Below are 20894 nucleotides of genomic sequence, written 5' to 3' on the forward strand. Positions count from 1 at the left end.
GTTAGGCTTAAAACAGTGGAGCGACGAGGAGAGCGGCGAGCAAGCAGCGCGATATCGCGTCAATCGAGCCTCGAGGTGCTAAATCATAGTAGAGCGGCGAGCAGGATCGCTTTACTATGTTCACGCGTACTTGTCCATAGACAAACCACAGAACACAAGACAAACAGAAAAATTAAAAGACTGCCAGAAGACATACGACGCGCAGGCAAATGTACCTGTAGCGCATCAACGCAAGTGCCGAAATACGTCCATCTAGCTATCTGTGTTTCGACACTAGTCCGTTAGTCTTAGCATATTCAGAAAGAACACGCTAACCTCCAGCGTTGCCAATTTGTGGGGAATTCCCCAAATTTTGGGGAATCCGGAGCCGATTGGGAGTTTGTGGGATTTTAGCAATAGGGGCGAAAATAAGGGGAGTTTCAACATTTTATTGCTGATTGAAAATGGCGTAAAATTTTTAGCTTTAAAAACGGAGCGGGACGATATATCTTTCCCAACTTAAAAATTATAATCTGCTTTTTACTTGCGCTTCCCTTTGCAAATGCTTCAGTTGAAAGAAAATTTAGTGACGTCAAATTATTTAATGACTACTAGGGAAGGGATTAAAAAACAAGGAGGTAATTTACAGTTTAATCTCTCTAACATATATAATAAATATTGTATTTTTATTAAAATTATTTTTTTTTGTTAAAATAATCATATGGGGAATTTTTGGTGAATCGGAACATGACAATGACATTGGCAACGCCGCTAACCTCATTCTTTTGTTTGTTGTTTGTTCAAAAACCGGCACCATAGACAAACAGAAAAATTAAAAGACTGCCAGAAGACATACGACGCGCAGGCAAATGTACCTGTAGCGCATCGACGCAAGTGGCGAAATACGCCCATCTAGCTATCTGTGTTTCGACACTAGTTTTCTCTATCACTAGTCCGTTAGCCTTAGCATATTCAGAAAGATTCATAAGCTGAGCTGATAGCTGATTCAGCTCATTCTCATTCTTTTGTTCAAAAAACGGCACACGACGTGATACACGGCTTGATCATTTTTTAAGAAACTTTTTGATTGTTAATTTTATTTTTGTGCAAATAAACAGTTGTTTTTTTATTAAAAAGTAGCAGACAAAGGTAAGAAAGGTAATGTCCATGCAGAAGTTTTTATTTCACAGGCTATTCTTTCTAGAAATTATACCATCCAGCCCTCCTATTTAATTATTAAATGAAAGTGTGAAAGAGATATCAAGGGCTATACTGTTAAAATATCATCCGGCCAGTCTAGGCCCTGTTGTGAACCTGAAGGTCTGCTAAGTTGGATGTTGGATATAGAATGGAAGGAATATCATGGCCGAGAACAAGGCATAATTGTATGTCCCTTGATGTAGGGGGGTAGGTTTGTTTCTAATAGGCAGTAAAACCAAAAATTCTACTGTGAATCTTCATATTCTAGGCCTGTAAAGATAAATAATTCCTGGAGCCATCTCGAGGTATAGTACTCAAGTCGGAGCGAATCAATTGATAGCACGTTGAAAAGAAATAATAGCCATCATAAAACTGTAAATATGTATATGTATAACTAGTACAATGTAGCTATTTAACTGTAAGTACAATGTAGCTAGATATTTAGTAGAATAGGGGTATTATAAATTAATACAAAATACAATAATTGGTCATTCTTTCCATTCCCATTCAATTCTTCCCATTTAATCGTTTTCCCATAAAAAAAGGAAAATTAAAATTAAGAGTGCCCTTAACCAAAAATAGTGAAATAAATTGAGATAGTCAAATTTTATATTTGCGTGGTAAAAGGATTATAAATACTGTATTTATATCCTTTAATATCATGATAATATAAAATTTGACTACCTCCATTTATTTCACTATTTTTGGTTAAGGGCATTTTTAGTTTTAATTGCCTGAAAAATAAGAATAACTATAATAATAATTTAAATCTCCCGCTCTTTCATAGTTCGTACCTGTAGCCAAGTAGAGGGCGCCAAAAGCGGAATCTCCTAACATTTTACCACGCGATTTGCCACTCTCTAAACTATTAACTTTCTCTATGACCGGCACACGGCCAGAGACACGGCGTAGTACAAGGCTTGATCATTTTTTAAGAAATTTTTGATTGTTAATTTTATTTTTCTGCAAACTAAACAGTTGTTTTTTATTAAAAAATAGCAGACAAAGGTAAGAAAGGTAATGTCCATGCCTAAGTTTTTATTTCACTGGCTATTCTTTCTAGAAATTATACCATCCAGCCCTCCTATTTAATTATTAAATGAAAGTGTGAAAGAGATATCAAGGGCTATTCTGTTAAAATATCATCCGACCAGTCTAGACCCTGTTGTGAACCAGAAGGTCTGCTAAGTTGGATGTTGGATATAGAATGGAAGGAATATCATGGCCGAGAACAAGGCATAATTGTATGTCCCTTGATGTAGGGGTAGGTTTGTTTCTAATAGGCAGTAAAACCAAAAATTCTACTGTGAATCTTCATATTCTAGGCCTGTAAAGGTAAATAATTCCTGGAGCCATCTCGAGGTATAGTACTCAAGTCGGAGCGAATCAATTGATAGCACGATGATGAAAGAAATAATAGCCATCATAAAACTGTAAATATGTATATAACTAGTACAATGTAGCTATTTAACTGTAAGTACAATGTAGCTAGATATTTAGTAGAATAGGGGTATTATAAATTAATACAAAATACAATAATTGGTCATTCTTTCCATTCCCATTCAATTCTTCCCATTTAATCGTTTTCCCATAAAAAAAGGAAAATTAAAATTAAGAGTGCCCTTAACCAAAAATAGTGAAATAAATGGAAATAGTCAAATTTTATATTAGCGTGTAAGACTTTGAATAAAAAGGTGTAAAAGGATTATAAATGCTGTATTTATATCCTTTAGTATCATGATAATATAAAAAATTTGAGTAGGTATCTCCATTTATATCACTGTTTTTGGTTAAGGGCACTCTTAGTTTTAATTGCCTTAAAAATAATAAGTATAATAATAATTTAAATCTCCCGCTCTTTCATAGTTCGTACCTGTAGCCAAGTAGAGGGCGCTAAAAGCGCAATCTCCCAACATTTTACCACGCGATTCACCACTCTGTAAGCTATTAACTTTCTCTATGTACTTGTCTTCACAGGTTTGTTTCGGACGCGACGTCGCGCTGCTTGCTCGCCGCTCTCCTCGTCGCTCCACTATGTTTTCAGCCTTAAGGCGGGTTCTCACTTGTCAGTTTCGCTGACGCAGTCTGACTGATTCAGTGGTACTGAACAAATAATGAACGTCAGAACACATTTTCATGTTAAATGATCAGTAAATTCGTACTTTCAGTTAAAGTGAAAACCAGTTCTACTTTTTTCATTTTTGACTGATCATTATCGAATAATGAATAGAAACTGAAGCGTGAGAACTACATTTTCGTGATTTGTTCAGTTTACAAGTTAAAGTTAATTAATTATTTTAATGTATATCTCCAAAAAACTCCTTTATGGGTATTTCGCCACTGCACTGCAAGAAAATCTACAAAATAAAATAGTTATTTTTTGTAAACACTTCTGGCGTTAAACCTAAACGGACACTGCTTATAAGAAGTTATGTTTACAGTTATACAAATTGGCTTAACAAAGAAAAAAATGCTTAACGTTTCGGAAAATCTATCGTCGGAAGCAAAAAAATTCAAAGAATAAAGAAAAAAGAACTATTTAAAATATTTAAATTCAAACTATTATGAGAACACGCGTTTTTTAAAGCAGATACGTCTACAAGAAACCGTTGACGTTCTGTTAAAATAGAACGTCAACGGTTTCTTGTAGACGTATCTGCTTTAAAAAAACGTTTTCTTCTTTTCTGATTCACCAGAATATTCTGTAATTCATTTGCTAATTTAAACAAACTTCGCGAACACCTGGTTTCAATTTTGTTTTAACCATTTTTATGTCTGCGAAATCACCACGTTAAAATGTTTGGACCAACTGAATACTGAATGTAGCAAAACATGAAACGTGTGAATACAATCGTTGATTTTTATTTTTCATTGATAATGAATCAGTCAGACTGCGTCAGCGAAACTGACAAGTGAGAACCCGCCTTTACTCGTTAACACCAAGCGCCAAGCAGTAAGTTGCGTGCGCAGGGCACATATTCTTTCGGTGATGAATGGCAAGTAGCGGTGAGCGAGTCGCTTGATCGCTTGATTATAGGTGGCTTCACACACTACTACAAGCATGCATGAACAATCTTTTTGTACAAGCCATGCATAATTTACCTTCGCTACCACACGGTACATGCATACTTGAACAAGCTTCAGTTTATGCCGCGAAAAAAGAAGAAGGAATCCTGAAGTCATTTATTTTTTTAATAACAGCATCCTTATCGGCTTCACTATCAATTAATCTATACTTATTAAGTAAAATTCTGTATGCTGCATCCTTCTTCACCCTATCATGATATTCTGGTGATTTAATTCGCCAAAGACATATTATATTATATATTCCAATAATCCTCGATTGTTCCTTTTCAGATCGGTAGACATGATGGCGACGCGACTTACAGGTCATTTACGATCACGAACTGAACTAATTGTTTGTACAAGCTGAATACATGTGGTACACACGTACCGTTTCGCTTGCGCAAGCATGGCTTGTCCAAGCTTGCATGATTCAAATTCAATCAATCATCAAGCGGCTTGCACAATTAAAATGCTTGGGCAAATTTTCCCTACAGACGCTACAGTTTGCTTATACAAAAAGATTGTTCATGCATGCTTGTCAAGCTTGCAGTAGTGTGTGCAGTGTGTGTGCACCTTTAGTTTATTTGAAAGCATTGTCGATGTAGGTCGCAAAATTTTGTCCCTCAGATACGCAACGGGTAAATATATATACGGCGTCGTATAAATTTGCTACCTGCAATGTATGTAGAAAATTCGCTCGGCTTTTTATCGAATATGTCACATTAAAATCGGATTACAATTTATTTCATTCTAGGATCGCTTGCGTTCGTCGCTTGGTACTCGTCACTTGCATCGCTCATTCAAAAAAATACGAAAGAAATGAAGAAAACTCATGATTAAATAAATTATACATTTAAAGGTTTTGAAATAAAAATTAAAAGCATCATCATTTCGTTACCAAAATAACCGATAATAAACCTTATTTTCTTTCGACACCAATACACTACTTCATAAATTTTACTGAAAAATCTTAAAAATGAAAAGCGTAGGACGTTTTTCCGTACCCTAGACATAACGATAAGTTGCGTAAAGAAGAACACGCACAGACATTATAACGAAAATACTTTGCAGGTTCTTTAAATAAATTAATAGTTATGAAGAGGCGAGTTACAAAGTTGCCGGTTACAAAATACTGGATTTTTTTATTTATTAATTTTTATTTCGAGATCATAGACGCACGCTATACAGAATCAGTGTTTCTCTTATAATTTTAAGAGATATCTGATCTGTCTAATTTATTGTTATTATTTATTAATTTCTTTTTCCGTTACCGGTAATTGACTTTCCAGTAGGGAAAATGGTGTAGAAGACTAGAATTAATCTTAGATTAAGAATAAACGATATGGTATTCTATTGTAATATATTATTGTAATCGAGATGGTAGATTATTCTTTTAAAATTATGGTGCTGATGTGCAATTACCAAGTCATTATAATTATTACAGAAATAAAGATGACTATTATTGATACTAACAATTTATAACAAAATTGTTGAATAGGTGCTTAAAGAGAGACTAATAGTTATTTTTTATACAAAACGATAAAATGGTATTTTATTCATCGCTCGTGAATTAATTTCGGGAGACGATAATGCAATTTTATCGTCGTGTATAAAACAATATCTTTTTCCATAGCGAGTTACGTTTTAAAAAATATTCAGAAATTATTATTTCAAGGAATTTATTACGAGTAGAAAAAATATTGTTCTGGGTTGGCGTTGGTTTCTATGTAATTTGACAAATTAATAAAGCTGTCTCTTTAGTTGGCAGTTTTTGAGTCAATATTTTTTAATAGTTAGAGTCAATATTTTTTAATTCTCTTTCGTGTCGATTGCTGATTGAATTGGAGCCAAAGATGGCTCAAAACGAAATAAGTAAATTACCAACAGATATTCAGGCTGGGGCGACAAACGCCATATCCAAACTACTTCCATTTAAATCCCTAATAACTTATGAAAAGGAATAAAAAAATTTCAAAAATGGAAGCAATTAAAAAACGTGCGAGCAGAAATAAAGTTTTTAACCTATCCTCGCTGTTAAAGTATCATTTAATCTACCCTTGCGGTTAAAGTGCTACTATTTTTGATAGATATAAGGCAATTTTAACAGTCGCTATAGAAAAAATAAAATAAACTGACTTGGTTTTACATGAGATCTCACAACTTTTTATAGTGAAAGAATTGTGTTGCGAGACTTTTTAGGGCATTTTTTTACATTCTATGTTTTTGATGGCATTACTTTAGCTGAACCATTTGTGGAAGATTTTTCTCATTACTGGAAACGTATATACAATTACTATACGAAAATTGACAAATTACAGTATTGTCGTAAGTACCAAAATTACTAAATAACTCCTTTGCTTCTGGTACTCTCCTTCGCGCGCCACTGTCAAGTTCTCATTATAGCCATTCCATCTCTTACGGTATTTAGTATAATTTAACAATTTGGACTCCGGCCATTGCCTGGATCGTATTTGTTTTCATTTTTATTTATAAATTACGGCGGTAGACGCGTTCCGGCCCCGCCATCTTTATGTCGGGCGGCATTTTTATCATTTCAAAGAGAGCTTTTTATTGAGTTCGTTTTCGGAAGCTTAGAACGGAGAGGTGGGGTTGTATGAAGGGGAAGGAGGAATTAGAGAGATAGTTAAAAGTTAAAAATAAATGAAATTGTTTTGGATATATGCGATGAAAGTTGTATCAGAGACATTTCTTAAAATTCAGGATGAAAGGATCTTATAAGAAGAGCTTTACGCAACATGTTTATACGCGTTTTTGCTTATCTAGGTTTACAATTTTTTTACGCTGTTTTATTAATTCTATATTAAATAGCAAAAAATTAAATGTTTATGTATGTAACTCAATACGAGAACAAATCAACTAGTTACATTTTACCACCGTAACATATACAGGGTGTTTCAAGAACATGTGCCATCTCCCGTGGGGAAATTTCTCACGTAAAAATAACATTTATTTTTCATATCAACATAGGTCCGATTCTGCTTTGTTTTATAGGTACAGGGTGTTAAAGTCTTAATTTTTTTCGATTTATTATATAATTTTCTTTCAAGTACTTTTAGCGTTTCGAATGAAATTTTCAGGGTAAAAGTACTCGTCGGTCGTATACTAAGTCGGTCGTGTAAGTCGCATATAAATGCGACATATTTTAAAGCTAAAAATGTGTAGATAAATTCATCAGGGACGTGCATATGGGTTATCACTGGAATATTTTTCAAAAAAATATGTGTGCGCCACTGCCTTTTTTTCTTTTGATATCAAAATTGTATAGGCCATTTAATGCCAATTAAAAGTTATCTCTTGATATTTTGTCGAATTCGGCCTCCTTGATGAGATAAACGCAATTTTATTAATCACAATTATTAATAAAATTGAAATAAAATTAATAAATTACATATTTTAACTAATTTATTATTAAATATTATTACTATTAGTCCAATCTACATCAGTTTCAAATAAAAAATAATGGTATCTAAGATAATTACAAAAAAACTAATTTTAACATCCTGTAACTCTAAAACTATACATTTCTATATCCATGTTTAAAGGACCTTTTTATCATATTTTTTGAAGAGAAATCAATGAGTACTTATTTAAAATCTTCGCAAGTTAATGATATTAAATTTTTTAAAGGTTGCTATTAGACTTGGATCACAACAAATTAATAAAATTGCGCTTACCTTTATCAAGGAAGTCGAAATCGACAAAATATCAAGAGATAATTTTAATTGGCATTAAACTGCTTACACTATTTCGCTAACAAGAGAAAAAAAGTCAGTGGCGCACATGCTTTTTTTAGAAAAATATTCTAGTGATAACCCGTATGCACGTCCCTGGTAAATATGTCGACACTTTTTAGCTTTAAAATATGTCGCTTTTATGGTAACTTTTACCCTCAAAATTTCATTCGAAACGCTAAAAATACTTGGAGGAAAATTGTGATAAATCGAAAAAATATTAAGACTTTTAACACCCTGTAGCTACCAAACAAAGCAGAATCGGACCTATGTTGATATGAAAAATAAATCTTATTTTTACGTGAGGAATCTCCTCACGAGAAATGGCACATGTTTTTTGAAACACCCTGTATAATATACACTTCTTAATATTACTCCGTGGTGCGTTTTAAAAGCCCATATTTCGCAAGTTTAACACATTCCTCGAGCTCTCTTTCATCCCCTCGACCACCGCTAGTTATTAGGGGGTGGCAGGGGCTGAAAAATGGCCGGCCTTTGGTAAGAAAATAACGCCGCGCCAGATGGGCAGGCACGTCGTTGCTTATTACATTAGAAACACATTTGACTTCCGGCGGTCGTGTAAGTCACATATTACATGAACACCGGGGGTGAAAGAGAGAGGGAAAGGGAGGAAAAAAGGTCGTTTCCAACCCCCATGCCTTTTCGGTATTCGATACTCGAGATGCATGTGCATGTGTAATGTATACTTTTTCAGTTATTTTTTTTTTCTTTTGCCATATGAACATAGTGAAGGGAGATACATCTTGAGAAATTGATGTGGTCTACCGGGTGTTCTCAGTACCGCTGTTTAAATGACGTGACTCAGTTTGATCATCTTTTTACAGTGGCTAACATGATTATAAAAGACCAGCGGCGTGTGGTGACAATTATAGGCGGGGAAGCGAATGGTAACCGCCGTAACAAACCACTCATATTTGTCGTAAAACCCAACATGAAAATGTCTAGTGAATTTTTTTACCGACTTCTCCACTCTGTTCTCTAAATTGATAGGAACCGTTGGCCTACCAGACTTAATAATGTCACTTTTTTCTTGGAAGTCCCGACTAGAAAATCCCTTTTTTAATAACACACATACAACACAAACACAGTCTAAATTATTGTCCACACTAGCAGAATTGTTCTTCTTGACCCTCCATTACAAACGAAACAGTAAACACTAAGTTAAATCCGAAAAAATTACAATATTACCTATAAAATCGCAAGCGAACCTGTCCCGATAAATTAAAAGTCGCGGAAGGCGGCCGAAAAATCGCTGCCGTGGCTAGCAACTGTGCGCGATTTTTGGCTTAAATTTGTCGTTTGCGTTCGAGGTCAATAACACCTACATGAAGGAGGGATAGGCGACAGGCGGTGATTTCCAGGCGCGCATCCATGCAGTAAAAGGCTAATTAAATTTACTACGTTTATGTAAGGTTTCAAATAAATAATTTTAACAAATTAAATTAATCTTTTGTTATAAAATAACAGTATTATTAACGTTTAACTATTTTTTTTATCTTTAAAAAGTTTAGGGAAGCGGTGCTTCCCCCGCTACCATGGACCCCATGCCGCTGTAAAAGAGTCTCCTATACCGGATGCGTCTCAAAAGTGGCTCACCCCTATAACTTTCTTATTTTTTTTATATAAAAAACAGATTTGGTATGTTAGTATATGATATAAATTAGGATTGATTGACGTATTCAATTGTTTTTGGTCACTTCTTGTTTCACAGGAAATGACTACAACTTTTTATTTTTAAATAGCACCCTCTGTATTTTTTTACTTTATTCGATAGAAAATGGTACCCATTTGTGATACACCTTATCATATGTCAATTTTTGACATTTTCGCATTTGGTTTATTTGAAATTGTAACATGCGGTTCATAACGACAATTTGACTCGAAATACCAAGTGTGTGGTACCAAATTATTCGTAAAAAAATGCTTTTTCCAAATATGCTAATGGGCTACCCTTGATCCATTTGAAAAAATTGAGATGTGATTAAAAATACGATTTGGGCATGTTTTAACCGGCCAGGACAAGACACGAAAATAATTATTAGACTCAGGGACAGATACAGGAATTTATTTTAGGGGGGGGGGCAAATAAAAAGTAATGTAAAATATGCATTTTAGGGTGCTATTTTTAACCCAAAAGCCGAATATTTAACCAAAATTACAGATTTTAGGGGGGGCCGGGCCCCATGGACCCCCGTCTGTATCCGCCACTGATTAGACTATCAAATCTGCCGAGAAAAAATCTGCCAAAAAAAATGCCGAGGGTACCATTTAAAAATCAAAAGTTGTAGTCATTTCCGGTGAAACAGGAACTGACCGAAAACTTGAATACGCCACACAATGCTATTTTATGTCATAGACTAACATACCAAATCTCGTTTCTTTATCTGAAAAAATAAAAAAGTTATAGGGGTGAGCCACTTTTTTGAGAACCACCCGGTATACTTTAATATTTTTCGAGATTTTAATATACAATTGTCATACTATTTTCCGTTGAATTTCTGTTCCATAATGTCTAGTATGTCATTGCAGTGCAATCAATTATTACAAATAAGCTATATAAGCTTGCGTGACGTGAGCTGTCATAAATAATATTCAACAGTTTTTGGTGGAGCTTTAATTATTGATTATATTTTATAAAAGTACATAAACAATCAATTCCTTTTTTACCACCATTATCCAGTCAGAATTTATAATCTGCTACGCCCATGTTCCAAACCTCATACACATGGTACCCGTTTCTTGTTACACACTCTCTTCCAAAACACGATGCAATTATTTCTTCGTACCTACTCGCTATACCTTCGCCCATATGATCCTCTCGTCCAAACATCAAGTTGGCGGGGAACAGGGGGACCGGTGGTGCATTTTGACATTGACCTTGGAATGCACCGCCGCCTGCCAGCCAAAAACGGTCCAAGGACGTGGCTTCTCTCTCACTCACTCTCTTTCAATGGCTCTTTTTTTTCTCTATATTAATAGTAGGAGAGCCCAAGATGCTAAATGGGGATTTACTCGAGCTTCGTGAGGACGTATTGTGAAAATTAGATGCTAAAAAGCAAAAAAGGTTAAGAGCATACATCATATATGCTCTTTTACTGATGGGGATAGCGTTTTTCAAAAATATAAAATCAAGGACTCGAACTCACTGACGACCAGGTCGCTGCTACCTGTAAAAAAAAAGGTGCGTAAGTAAAGGTGCGTCCACATTGTTCGTGATTTTGCCCGCGCTCTTGCTTCTGATTGTGCTTCCGTCGCTTGCGCTTTTTGTTTGTCGTGTTTCTCAAGATCTTTCGGCTCGCAAGCAACGGCGTCCACATTGTAATGCAGTGCTTACGTTCGTGCTTTTTGGACATGGATGATACCGAAGTATTTTTAATAGCGGCTGCTAGTGCGATCATTATTGCAAAACGAAGAAGACAAAGAGAAAAAAAGGCGGTGTTGGATGTCTAATAATTTTAAAAGTAGATCCCAGCTCAGTGAAGGTAACATCTGCAACAACTTATAAACAGACAGAATGTTTTTTAATATTTTTTATCTCATGTCCGCTACTGATTTTGAAAGACTTATTAACTTAATTGCCCCCCGTTTAGAAAGAAAAAATACAACTTTCAGGAAGTGTATTCCGGTTAAAGAAAGAGTTAAATAAAGATTGGCCATAGCATTAGGATTCCTTGCAACTAGAGACTCACATACCAGTTTGGGTTATTTATTCAAAGTTTCCAAGCAAAGCATTTCAAAAATAATACCAGGTGTATGCCAAAATATAAATAAAGTTCTCAAAGGTCAGATTAAGATAAGTAGGCAATATAAATATAGAGTTATATTTTATTAAAGGTATATTTAATATTATTAATCCAAGAACAAAACACAATTATTTTTAATTCTGAACCAAAAGAAATAAGAAAAATCATGGTAGCATCCTCATACTGTGGCAAATACCGAATCCTATGAATGAAACCAAACTAAAAACTAAATAAACAACGCAAACAGCTCGAGCGCTCCGAACCGCCGTAAAGTATGTTCGCATCTCTCCGAAGCGTCTCTTTGATGTACCGCGACAGAGCCGAACAGTCGAAACAGGCATTTTATGTGATTGCAAGCACGTGGAGCACCGCGAGCGCCGCGAACATCTCGCTCCAACTGTTTGCCATGTTTTTCGTGTTTCACGTGTTCGTTCGGCCTGCTCGTGAGCTATGTGGACGCAGCTTTAAGGTGGGTATACACATGCGAGAACCTATAATTCGCAAATGTATACGTTGTTTTGAGCAACGAACGAACGGCTCGCAAACCGTTCGCGGCGATCCGCATCCTGTCGGTTTTTTTGACGAACACAAAGGGATTCTTGGCTCTTGGTGGACAGACTCGTGTGTTGTTAGTTGTTTGTACCGAACCTCCAGACAATCCAGACACACTGTTTTCAATTTTTAGTTTTTGTTTACCGGATGGAAGAGGTATAGAGGTTTATTTAAATATGGAGTGGTCCGAGGAAATCATTTTAGATTTAATTGATCTCTATAGAAAAAAAAAATTATGGGATCCAAAACATAAAGAACATTATAAAAAGAATTTAAAGGAGGGCGCTTGGAGGGAAATAGGTGTCGAACTGAAAAAAAAATGCAGACCAATGTAAGAAGAAAATGATTTCTTTATTAGCATCTTACCACCAACGTCGCTGCTCCCTTTTCTTGTCTAAACTAGCCATCATTAAAAATGCACCACTCATCACCAACAGAGCATAATTCTCTTCACGCAAAGACATAATTAAACGCGTACTCGCACGGTCGCGTCGCGTCGCATCGCAAAAATGACTGCATGTTTTCGGTTGGTTTGCGGCGTTCGCGCTTTTCCCTTGGATCGTTGAAGGTTCGTACAAAAACAATTTGCCAACGAGCAGTTCACGAGCGGTTTGCGAACCGCTCGGCTCGAATGTGTATACCCACCTTTAGAGTATCTTAGACCATTGGAGAATGCCCATTGCAGTTTACGGAAGGAGTCTTCAGGGTTCTTGAGTTCCCTTTAAAATTGGTTTTCACTTGAGAAGCAGAAGGATTCTGGCTCAGTTAGTAAAGTGTTCGCTCCTTTTCTAGCTAGATCGTTTGCTTTTTTATTATCTTCTATTCCTGGTGGACTGGCATCCAGAGTAGAAGGGCTTTATTTTCTTTGCCTAATTTGTTCAGTTTCTCTAGGCATTCTTTGCCCAACTTCGAATTGATGGTTACTGACTTGATCGCTTTTAATGCTGCTTGACTTTTGGAATGCTATCACGGTATTAAATGGGATACTGTGGGACAGAAGCTTAAACAACAGGAACAAAACACTAATATATTATACCATCATCAAGAGTATAACTACGCACAGCTGTGAAGTGTGGCCAGTTAAGGAAACAACAAAACGAATGCTGGAAGTTACAGAGATGGATTTTTGGAGAAGATCAGGCAAATCAAGACTCGAACGAATAACTAATGAACGCATAAGAGAGATTATGGAAGATAAACATACAATAGTGGACGAGATAAAGAACTGGCAACTCATATGGTATGGGCATGTTCAAAGAATGGCAGAAATAAGAATCCCAAAGCAAATTATAAACTGGAAACCTGCAGGAAGAAGAAAACCGGGTAGACCTAGAAGAAGTTGGCAGGAAGGGATAAAACACGTTTATGGAGGAAATATCTCTCGAAGACGGTGCATGGAGAGACAGCAGGCATGGAGAGATGGCGTCGGAAGACGTAGAACGTTTTAAACCGATTAATATATATGACTATCGGATAAGATGGCTATTTCTTGTTTCCGATAATTCCTGCATTCACTCTGAAACAAGCCTTAATCCCAAAATCCCTCGGTTTGGCTCCCCTACTAAAAGTTGCGCTCTTTTTATTTTCGCTCTCGGGACGACGAGTGTGTTGTTTGTGCCGTTTACGGTGCCAGTAGGGCATGGGAGGAATTTCACGAGATGCTGCGGGTGTCGGACGGCGATTTGAAGGTCTTTCGGATGATGGTGCTATTTCAGGAGGTTTGGTTTAAGTTTATGGCATAAATAATAATTATGGCATATAATATTAATGTATATGCAATTGAATCTGCAAATGTTACCTATCATAGACAATTAATTTCTTCTAAAGGCGAATTAAGATTGGCTTGAGCCGAGCGCTGTAATGTAACCCTTGTTTACGACGAAAGATTCGGAGTCAGTACGAATATCTCATTTTGAATACTTAGCTCGCAATGCTCTAGTAGTTGTTCAATCTATAAGAAATGTCTGACCTAGAAACTGGCGGTGCCGTATTTATTGAAACTCTTATTCACTATAATAAGTCTTGTTTTTAAGTGTATTAAGGTTGATTCTCACTATACCTTCCGTTTCCATTCCACATCCGTTCCGTATTTTTTTATTGTATTAACCAAAGATATTCCGAGTTTAAATATCTTTGGTATTAACGCTATACGTAAGCTTCAGTTCCGTATCAGTTCCATACATTTTATTGTACAATTTATATCTTTACGAAAGTTTTATTTTAAAAATTTGTCTTTTGAAAAGGATAATAGATTTAATTAAGAGGTGAAAGAATAAATAAATATCAGAAAAAGGTTAACAGAGCTGGCACAAATGTAAGAACTTAACAACACTGTTTCCGATACGCTTTTGTCCGTCCGCCAAAAAAATGTACGGAAGGATAGGATATGGAATGGAAGGGAAACGGAACGGATAGTGTGCATTGTCCTATTCATTTACATGATATAATATTTTATGTAAACGGAAGGGAGCTGATATGGAAGGTATAGTGAGAATCGACCTTTAAAATGCTGAAAATCTTGAGCATTCCATAAAAGCGATTTTATAAATGAGGCGTCAAATTGCAAAACCCGCCTTATCCATTAAAAAAATGCTTTCTTATCCACTTATATTTGCTTTTTATTGTCATTTATAGAATAATATTACTAGTGACGTTTTATCGATTTCAGATCCTCTACCTAATTTTAAGGAATTATTGATTTATTAATAATTATACTATTTGCATATCTAATAAATCAAATTAGGATGCAAATATCTTGCTGTAGCAAAACCCGCAATATGCATCATACTGTAACAAAACCTGCCTTGTCCGAATTATTTTTGTTTTTTTTCTGTCTAAAAATTAAATATTAATTTTTATTTCTAGAAAAACAAGATATAAAACAATGATTTCATTCATTGACACATTTTTTTGTAAAATAACGCTTCAAACATTTGCTAAAACAGTTTTTGCATATTATCTCCAAACAAAGTTTTCGGGATAAGGCCGAATTTAAAACACCCTGTTGACCCTATATATGTATAATACGTCTTGCGAAGATTCTTTTTAAAAATTTAATAGATGTTAATTATATTAAAAAATAAGCTTACAATAATAATTACACTAAGAATTTTAATTCCATTATTAAAATATACGAATGTATCTTTAATTTAATTATTAAACCTTGTTTTGTTTTTCAGAGCTTTATTCTGAAAAATGAAAAAAAACTTTATAGATATAATAATTTTTAAATTTAAAAGAGAGAAAATAGCATTTGAAACTAATTGTTCCATCTTGTGGCCAATTACTGAACTAACGCCTCTCCTCTAAAGAAGGTATTGATTAGTTTTTAGTGCTTCGTTTCAGGACTAGAGGGCAGCATATATATTAAATTTCTAAATATACAGCATGATCACGGCAGAAAAAAAAGTAAAGAATAATTTCATCAATGAAAATAAATAATAATAATAATAATACATACATAAGTCCGGTTTCTTGCAGCCATTGTCTTCTATCCATCCAGTCATCGGTTTATGAATTCCGTAACGACATTGGCTTTGCTATTTGCTACCCCTATTATCCATATTTCTCTTCCTGGTTTTCTAGTTTATTATGTTTATTATTTTAGGTTGGTGTCCATACAAGATTAATTGTTTTTTAGATTTCTTCTATGATGCACTTTCTTTGTTATTCCTTTTATTTCTTCATTTCGCACTTTATCCAGTTTTGATTTTCTTGCCTTCCCGATGAAAACTTTCCTTCCATGTACCTTATGATCGAAAAAAAAACGGCCTCAAAGACGGCTGGGAAATGACGATCGATGATAATTTTAGCGAAGTCAATCTCAAGACGTCAATTACTAAAAATTGACATAAAACTTGTTAAAAATTAACACTAATTATAGAAAAATAAAACAGCGATAGTTGCCAAACACACAAATCTATTTTCCAAAAATCATCAAACTACACCATTTAAAAAACATTTTTACTCAATATAAAAATAATATATGCAACAAAAAATTAATTACAACCATCTTAAGGCCAACTGGTAGTAAGCGCCATTAAAAATGAAGAAGAGTACGAGCCAAGAAAATAACATCTAGGGCTTGACCTCGCCAAAATTATCATAGATTATCATTTCCCAGCCGTCTTGGACGCCGTTTTATTTTTCAATCGTATGGCATCACTTGCTTATCTCCCATACTTCAGCGCCATACGTAAGTGTGCTCTTAACTATAATAATGACAATAATAATTAACCTAAAATAATAAACTAAAAAATAAAAAAAAATCGAAATGAAGACAAAATATAACAAAACAAAAATTACTCCAGTGACTAACGTAATTCCTAACGAGTAAAAAAGTTTTTTGTTTAAAATTCGCACCAAACCAAAATAAACGGACTGTCCAAAAAACAAGAGACACCGCGATAAATCAGCGGCTGCATAACAGGAACGCCGCTATTTTTAGCCGTAGGTGCTTGGCAGGACCGACTCTAATTTTCTCTAAAAACATCCAGACGACAGTTTCTGCGATATCTAAACATCGGAACGCACGCTATTTTATTTATTTTAGCATAAATTTAGTGTCGGAATCGCGAGAAAAACACTATTTGTGTTTGTGTTTCGGCTGAGTTGTTTAGTGATCGGGGAATGTTGGCATGATTTCGCGTAAAAAGCATGGGAAGCATCACCATCATCACCACCATGACGGTCCCCCCAAGCACAAGAAGCATCACTATATCCCTTTTGGACGCAGTAAAAACAGAAGAGTAAGCATTATAAGATGTCTTAATATAACTAATAAATCGTAAAAGATTATTATACAGGATGAGTCTTAAATAAGTGCAAATATTTTTAGGGGTAGTATATTTCGAGCCCAGAATCACGATTATGAGGTTTTTTGCGAAAAAAAAATAATTTGTAATTTTTAATATGAGATTTTTTTTTAGTTTTTAATTAAAAACCATATTTTCTTGATAATACTTATGGAAACATTGGTAGTTGATTAAATTTACAAGAAAAAAAAACCAGGAAAGATCTAGTAGTTCTCAAAATTTAAGCAAAAATCATTTTTTGAAAACTTTCGAAGCAAAATAACTCGGTTATTTTGGACTTATTTTAAAAACGGTAAAGAGAAAATATTATGTTTCTTTTGTTGAGATCTACTAGCCCTGATTTTTTTTTTATTTGCACTAATTTAAGACTCACTCTGTATAAAAGCAAGAAATAAGTTTATTTATTCATTCACAAAAAATGTTTTTTTATGTGCTAAAATTGGCAAAAACTGATTATTATGTTTTCTCTACCGGGTGCGTCTCAAAAGTGGTTCACCCCTATAACTTTTTTTTCAGATAAAAAAAACGAGATTTGTGATGTTAGTATATGACATAAATTAGGATTGACAGACGTATTCAATTTTTTTCTGCCACTTTCTGTTTCACCGGAAATGACTTGATTGACTTGATTTTTAAATGGCGCTTTCGGTATTTTTTTACTTTATTCGATAGAAAATGACACTGTGAATAGATTGACATATCATATGTCAACTTTCGACAATTTCTCTTGTACAGAATTGTATTTTAAATTTCAGTCTAGAGTGCCATGGCTGTGTTAAAAACAATAATTTTTAATCAAGGAACCTTGGAAGAATAGATTTGATCGTCTAATGTTTTTAGTGTCTTGGCCGGTTAAAATATGCCCAAATCGTATTTTTAATCATATCTCATTTTTTTTCAAATGAAACGAGGGTGGCTCAATAGCATATTTGGAAAAAGCATTTTTTACGAATAATTTGGTACCACACACTTGGTATTTCGTGTCAAATTGTCGTTATGAACCGCAAGTTACAATTTCAAATAAACCATATGCGAAAATGTCAAAAGTTGACATGTTATATGTCATTCTATTCAGAAAAATACGGAGAGTGCCATTTAAAAATCAAAAGTTGTAGTAGTTTCCTGTGAACAGGAAGTGGCCGAAAAGAATTGAATATGAATCGATCCTAATTTATGTCATATACTAACATACCAAATCTCCTTTTTTTATTTGTAAAAAAATAAAAAGTTATAGAGTGAACCGGTTTTGAGACGCACCCGGTATACATTCCCATTTCGTGATCCTCGTAAATAAAATTTCATTCAACATACCGAGTCTATAAAAATAGCCTATAGTCTATAAAATAATTTTATACGATTAATTTTAACTTTCCGACCATACACACATGGCCAAAATTATGGCACAGATATGGCTCATACTAATGTTTTTATTTTGATTTCGATCTATTTTAATTAATTGTGTTCTAATAAGTTTAGGCATATTTTTGTAAAAAAAAATAATAAAAGTCGAAAGTTATACATATTTAAATGCTACTTTTTCCGGCTTTACTCTTACTTGATATAAACTATTTTTTTATAAATGGGACATCCTATATATTTCAAGTGTGATGTGCACGAAAATCTTCTGTAAAACTACAATAGAACAATTCGATAATCGTAATAGTATATTAAACAACGAGTTTCGAAAACGACGTTTTGCCTACGAGTTCGACAGTTTGTTGGCTCGAGTCGCAGGCAAGAGCCACAAGTCGAACAAGTGTACAAAGAAGTTTTCGAACGAGTTTTTTACGCTATTTTTTCTACGACTACAAATTAGCAGCAGACTCACTCAGTTTTTGTCAGTTTTGTGAAATAATTTGCGATGTAATGATGACACTTTTCTGACGGCTGCGTTGCGTTTGGCGTTTCAGCTAAACATTGGAGGTTAAAAGTGTTAAAATTGGCACATGTCGTGCGCAAAATGACACATGTCGTGCGCTAAATCCTTAGCACAAAACAGTTTGCAACACGCCAATTTCAGATCCATTTTTCCGTGTATCAAACTGCATTTTCTAGGCTAGTAGAAAAAGTATTTTTTTTAATAATATCATTCAACTTTCGGATCAGACAACAACACTCAAATCCTCGTATCTAGTTTTTTACAGGGTGGTCCATTACTGCGAGGAAATCCTCATCAATTCGTCGTTGTTGCCAAAGATTTGACACAACAAATTCGGTATATTTTTACTTTATTTTATTCGATAGAAAATTACACTTTCTGAATAGAATGACATATGTCAATTTTTGACATTTTCGCTTAAAAAATCGTATTTTAGATTTCAATCTAGAGTGCTCTGTGGCTGTGTTAAATACATTAATTTTTAATCAAGGAGCCTTGGAAAATTAGATTTGATCGTCTAATGTTTATTGTGTCTTGTCCTGGCCGTTTAAAAGATGCCCAAATCGTATTTTTAATCATATATCTCAATTTTTTCAAACGGAACGAGGATGGCTCATTAGCATATTTGGAAAAAGCATTTTTTACGAATAATTTGGTACCACACACTTGGTATTTTCAGTCAAATTGTCGTTATGAACCTCATGTTTTTCAACCTCACAATTTGAAATAAACCATACGCGAAAATGTCAAAAGTTGATATATATGTCATTCTATTCAGAGTATCATTTTCTATCAAATAAAGTTAAAAAAATACCGAGGGTGTTATTTAAAAATCAAAAATTGTAGTAATTTCCGGTGAAACAGGAAGTGACCAAAAACAATTGAATACGTCAATCAATCCTACTTTATGTCTTATACTAACATACCAAATCTACCAAATCTGAAAAAATAAGAAAGTTATAGGGGTGAGCCTACTTTTGAGACGCAACATTAGACAACATTTGAGACAAACTTTAAATACAAAAAATGTTCGTTTTATAATTCTACATTCTAAAAATAATATACCCTGTATATTATTATATTACTATTAGTGCAAGAAAATCTGAGCTTTTACTTCCCCCTGATTTGAACCTACGCCCTTTTACTTGGATCTACGTCTCTTTCATTCCATATATGCACATGTACAGGGTGGCTCGAATTCGACGCTCATCATTGGAATTTCGGAAACAGGAGATACAGGATCGTTTAAATGGAGGCAAAGTTTTTTTTTTGCATAAAATATTCTGGTGATGGAATTTTCTGTACGAAGCGTCGTCGGCAAATATCAAAGTGACTATATATAGTGTTTTAAGAGTGATGAAAGGATTTAATTAAATTGAAAAAAAATATCAGGTCCGTAATCACACAGAGTCATAGAGCAGAAAAAGTGGCCATGAAAATGTGTTTTTCATTTTAAGTTATCTTAACAAATAAAGCCAGGAAACAATAGAAAACAAAATTGAAAATTCGTTTTTTTTTCGAATATATTCGGAAGTATTCGGGATTTTTCAAAATGCAATACGGCATTTTATTGAGCATCAAATTGCGCAACTTTGCCTCCATTTAACCGATCCTGTATCTCTTACGGTTTCCGAAATCCCAATGATGAGCGTCGAATTCGAGCCACCCTGTACTTATTATTTATTTCAAACATAAACAAATAGGTGTAATTTTCTAACTATAACTTAAAGTACTTACTTGACTGTAATTTTATCCCAATCACAATATCTGTTGTCCATACACAAAGCTTTTAATATCGTCGCCAATACACGAAAACACTAGGGTTTAGACAAAAAACACTGCTCACTGGCCGGGTTTTGTACACTGAACTGAACTTATCTTTATGAGT

General features: G+C 34.4%; 1 protein-coding gene across 5 annotated transcripts in view; it reads left to right on the forward strand.

Annotated features, from left to right (window-relative positions):
* The first annotated feature begins 16812 nt into the window (after positions 1 to 16812).
* The window catches only part of LOC115879667 (voltage-dependent L-type calcium channel subunit beta-2), a 54272-nt gene continuing 50190 nt past the window's right edge, over positions 16813 to 20894 (forward strand). For all 5 annotated transcript variants that reach the window (XM_030896586.1, XM_030896588.1, XM_030896587.1 and 2 more), the window contains exon 1: positions 16813 to 17061. In XM_030896586.1, coding sequence (XP_030752446.1) covers positions 16951 to 17061 — 111 coding nt within the window. In that variant the 5' untranslated portion in view covers positions 16813 to 16950. The remainder of the gene's footprint in view (positions 17062 to 20894) is intronic.

Source organism: Sitophilus oryzae, unplaced genomic scaffold (assembly GCF_002938485.1).
Source record: "Sitophilus oryzae breed Bouriz unplaced genomic scaffold, Soryzae_2.0 scaffold_1583_pilon_pilon, whole genome shotgun sequence".
Taxonomy (NCBI): Eukaryota; Metazoa; Arthropoda; class Insecta; order Coleoptera; family Curculionidae; genus Sitophilus; species Sitophilus oryzae.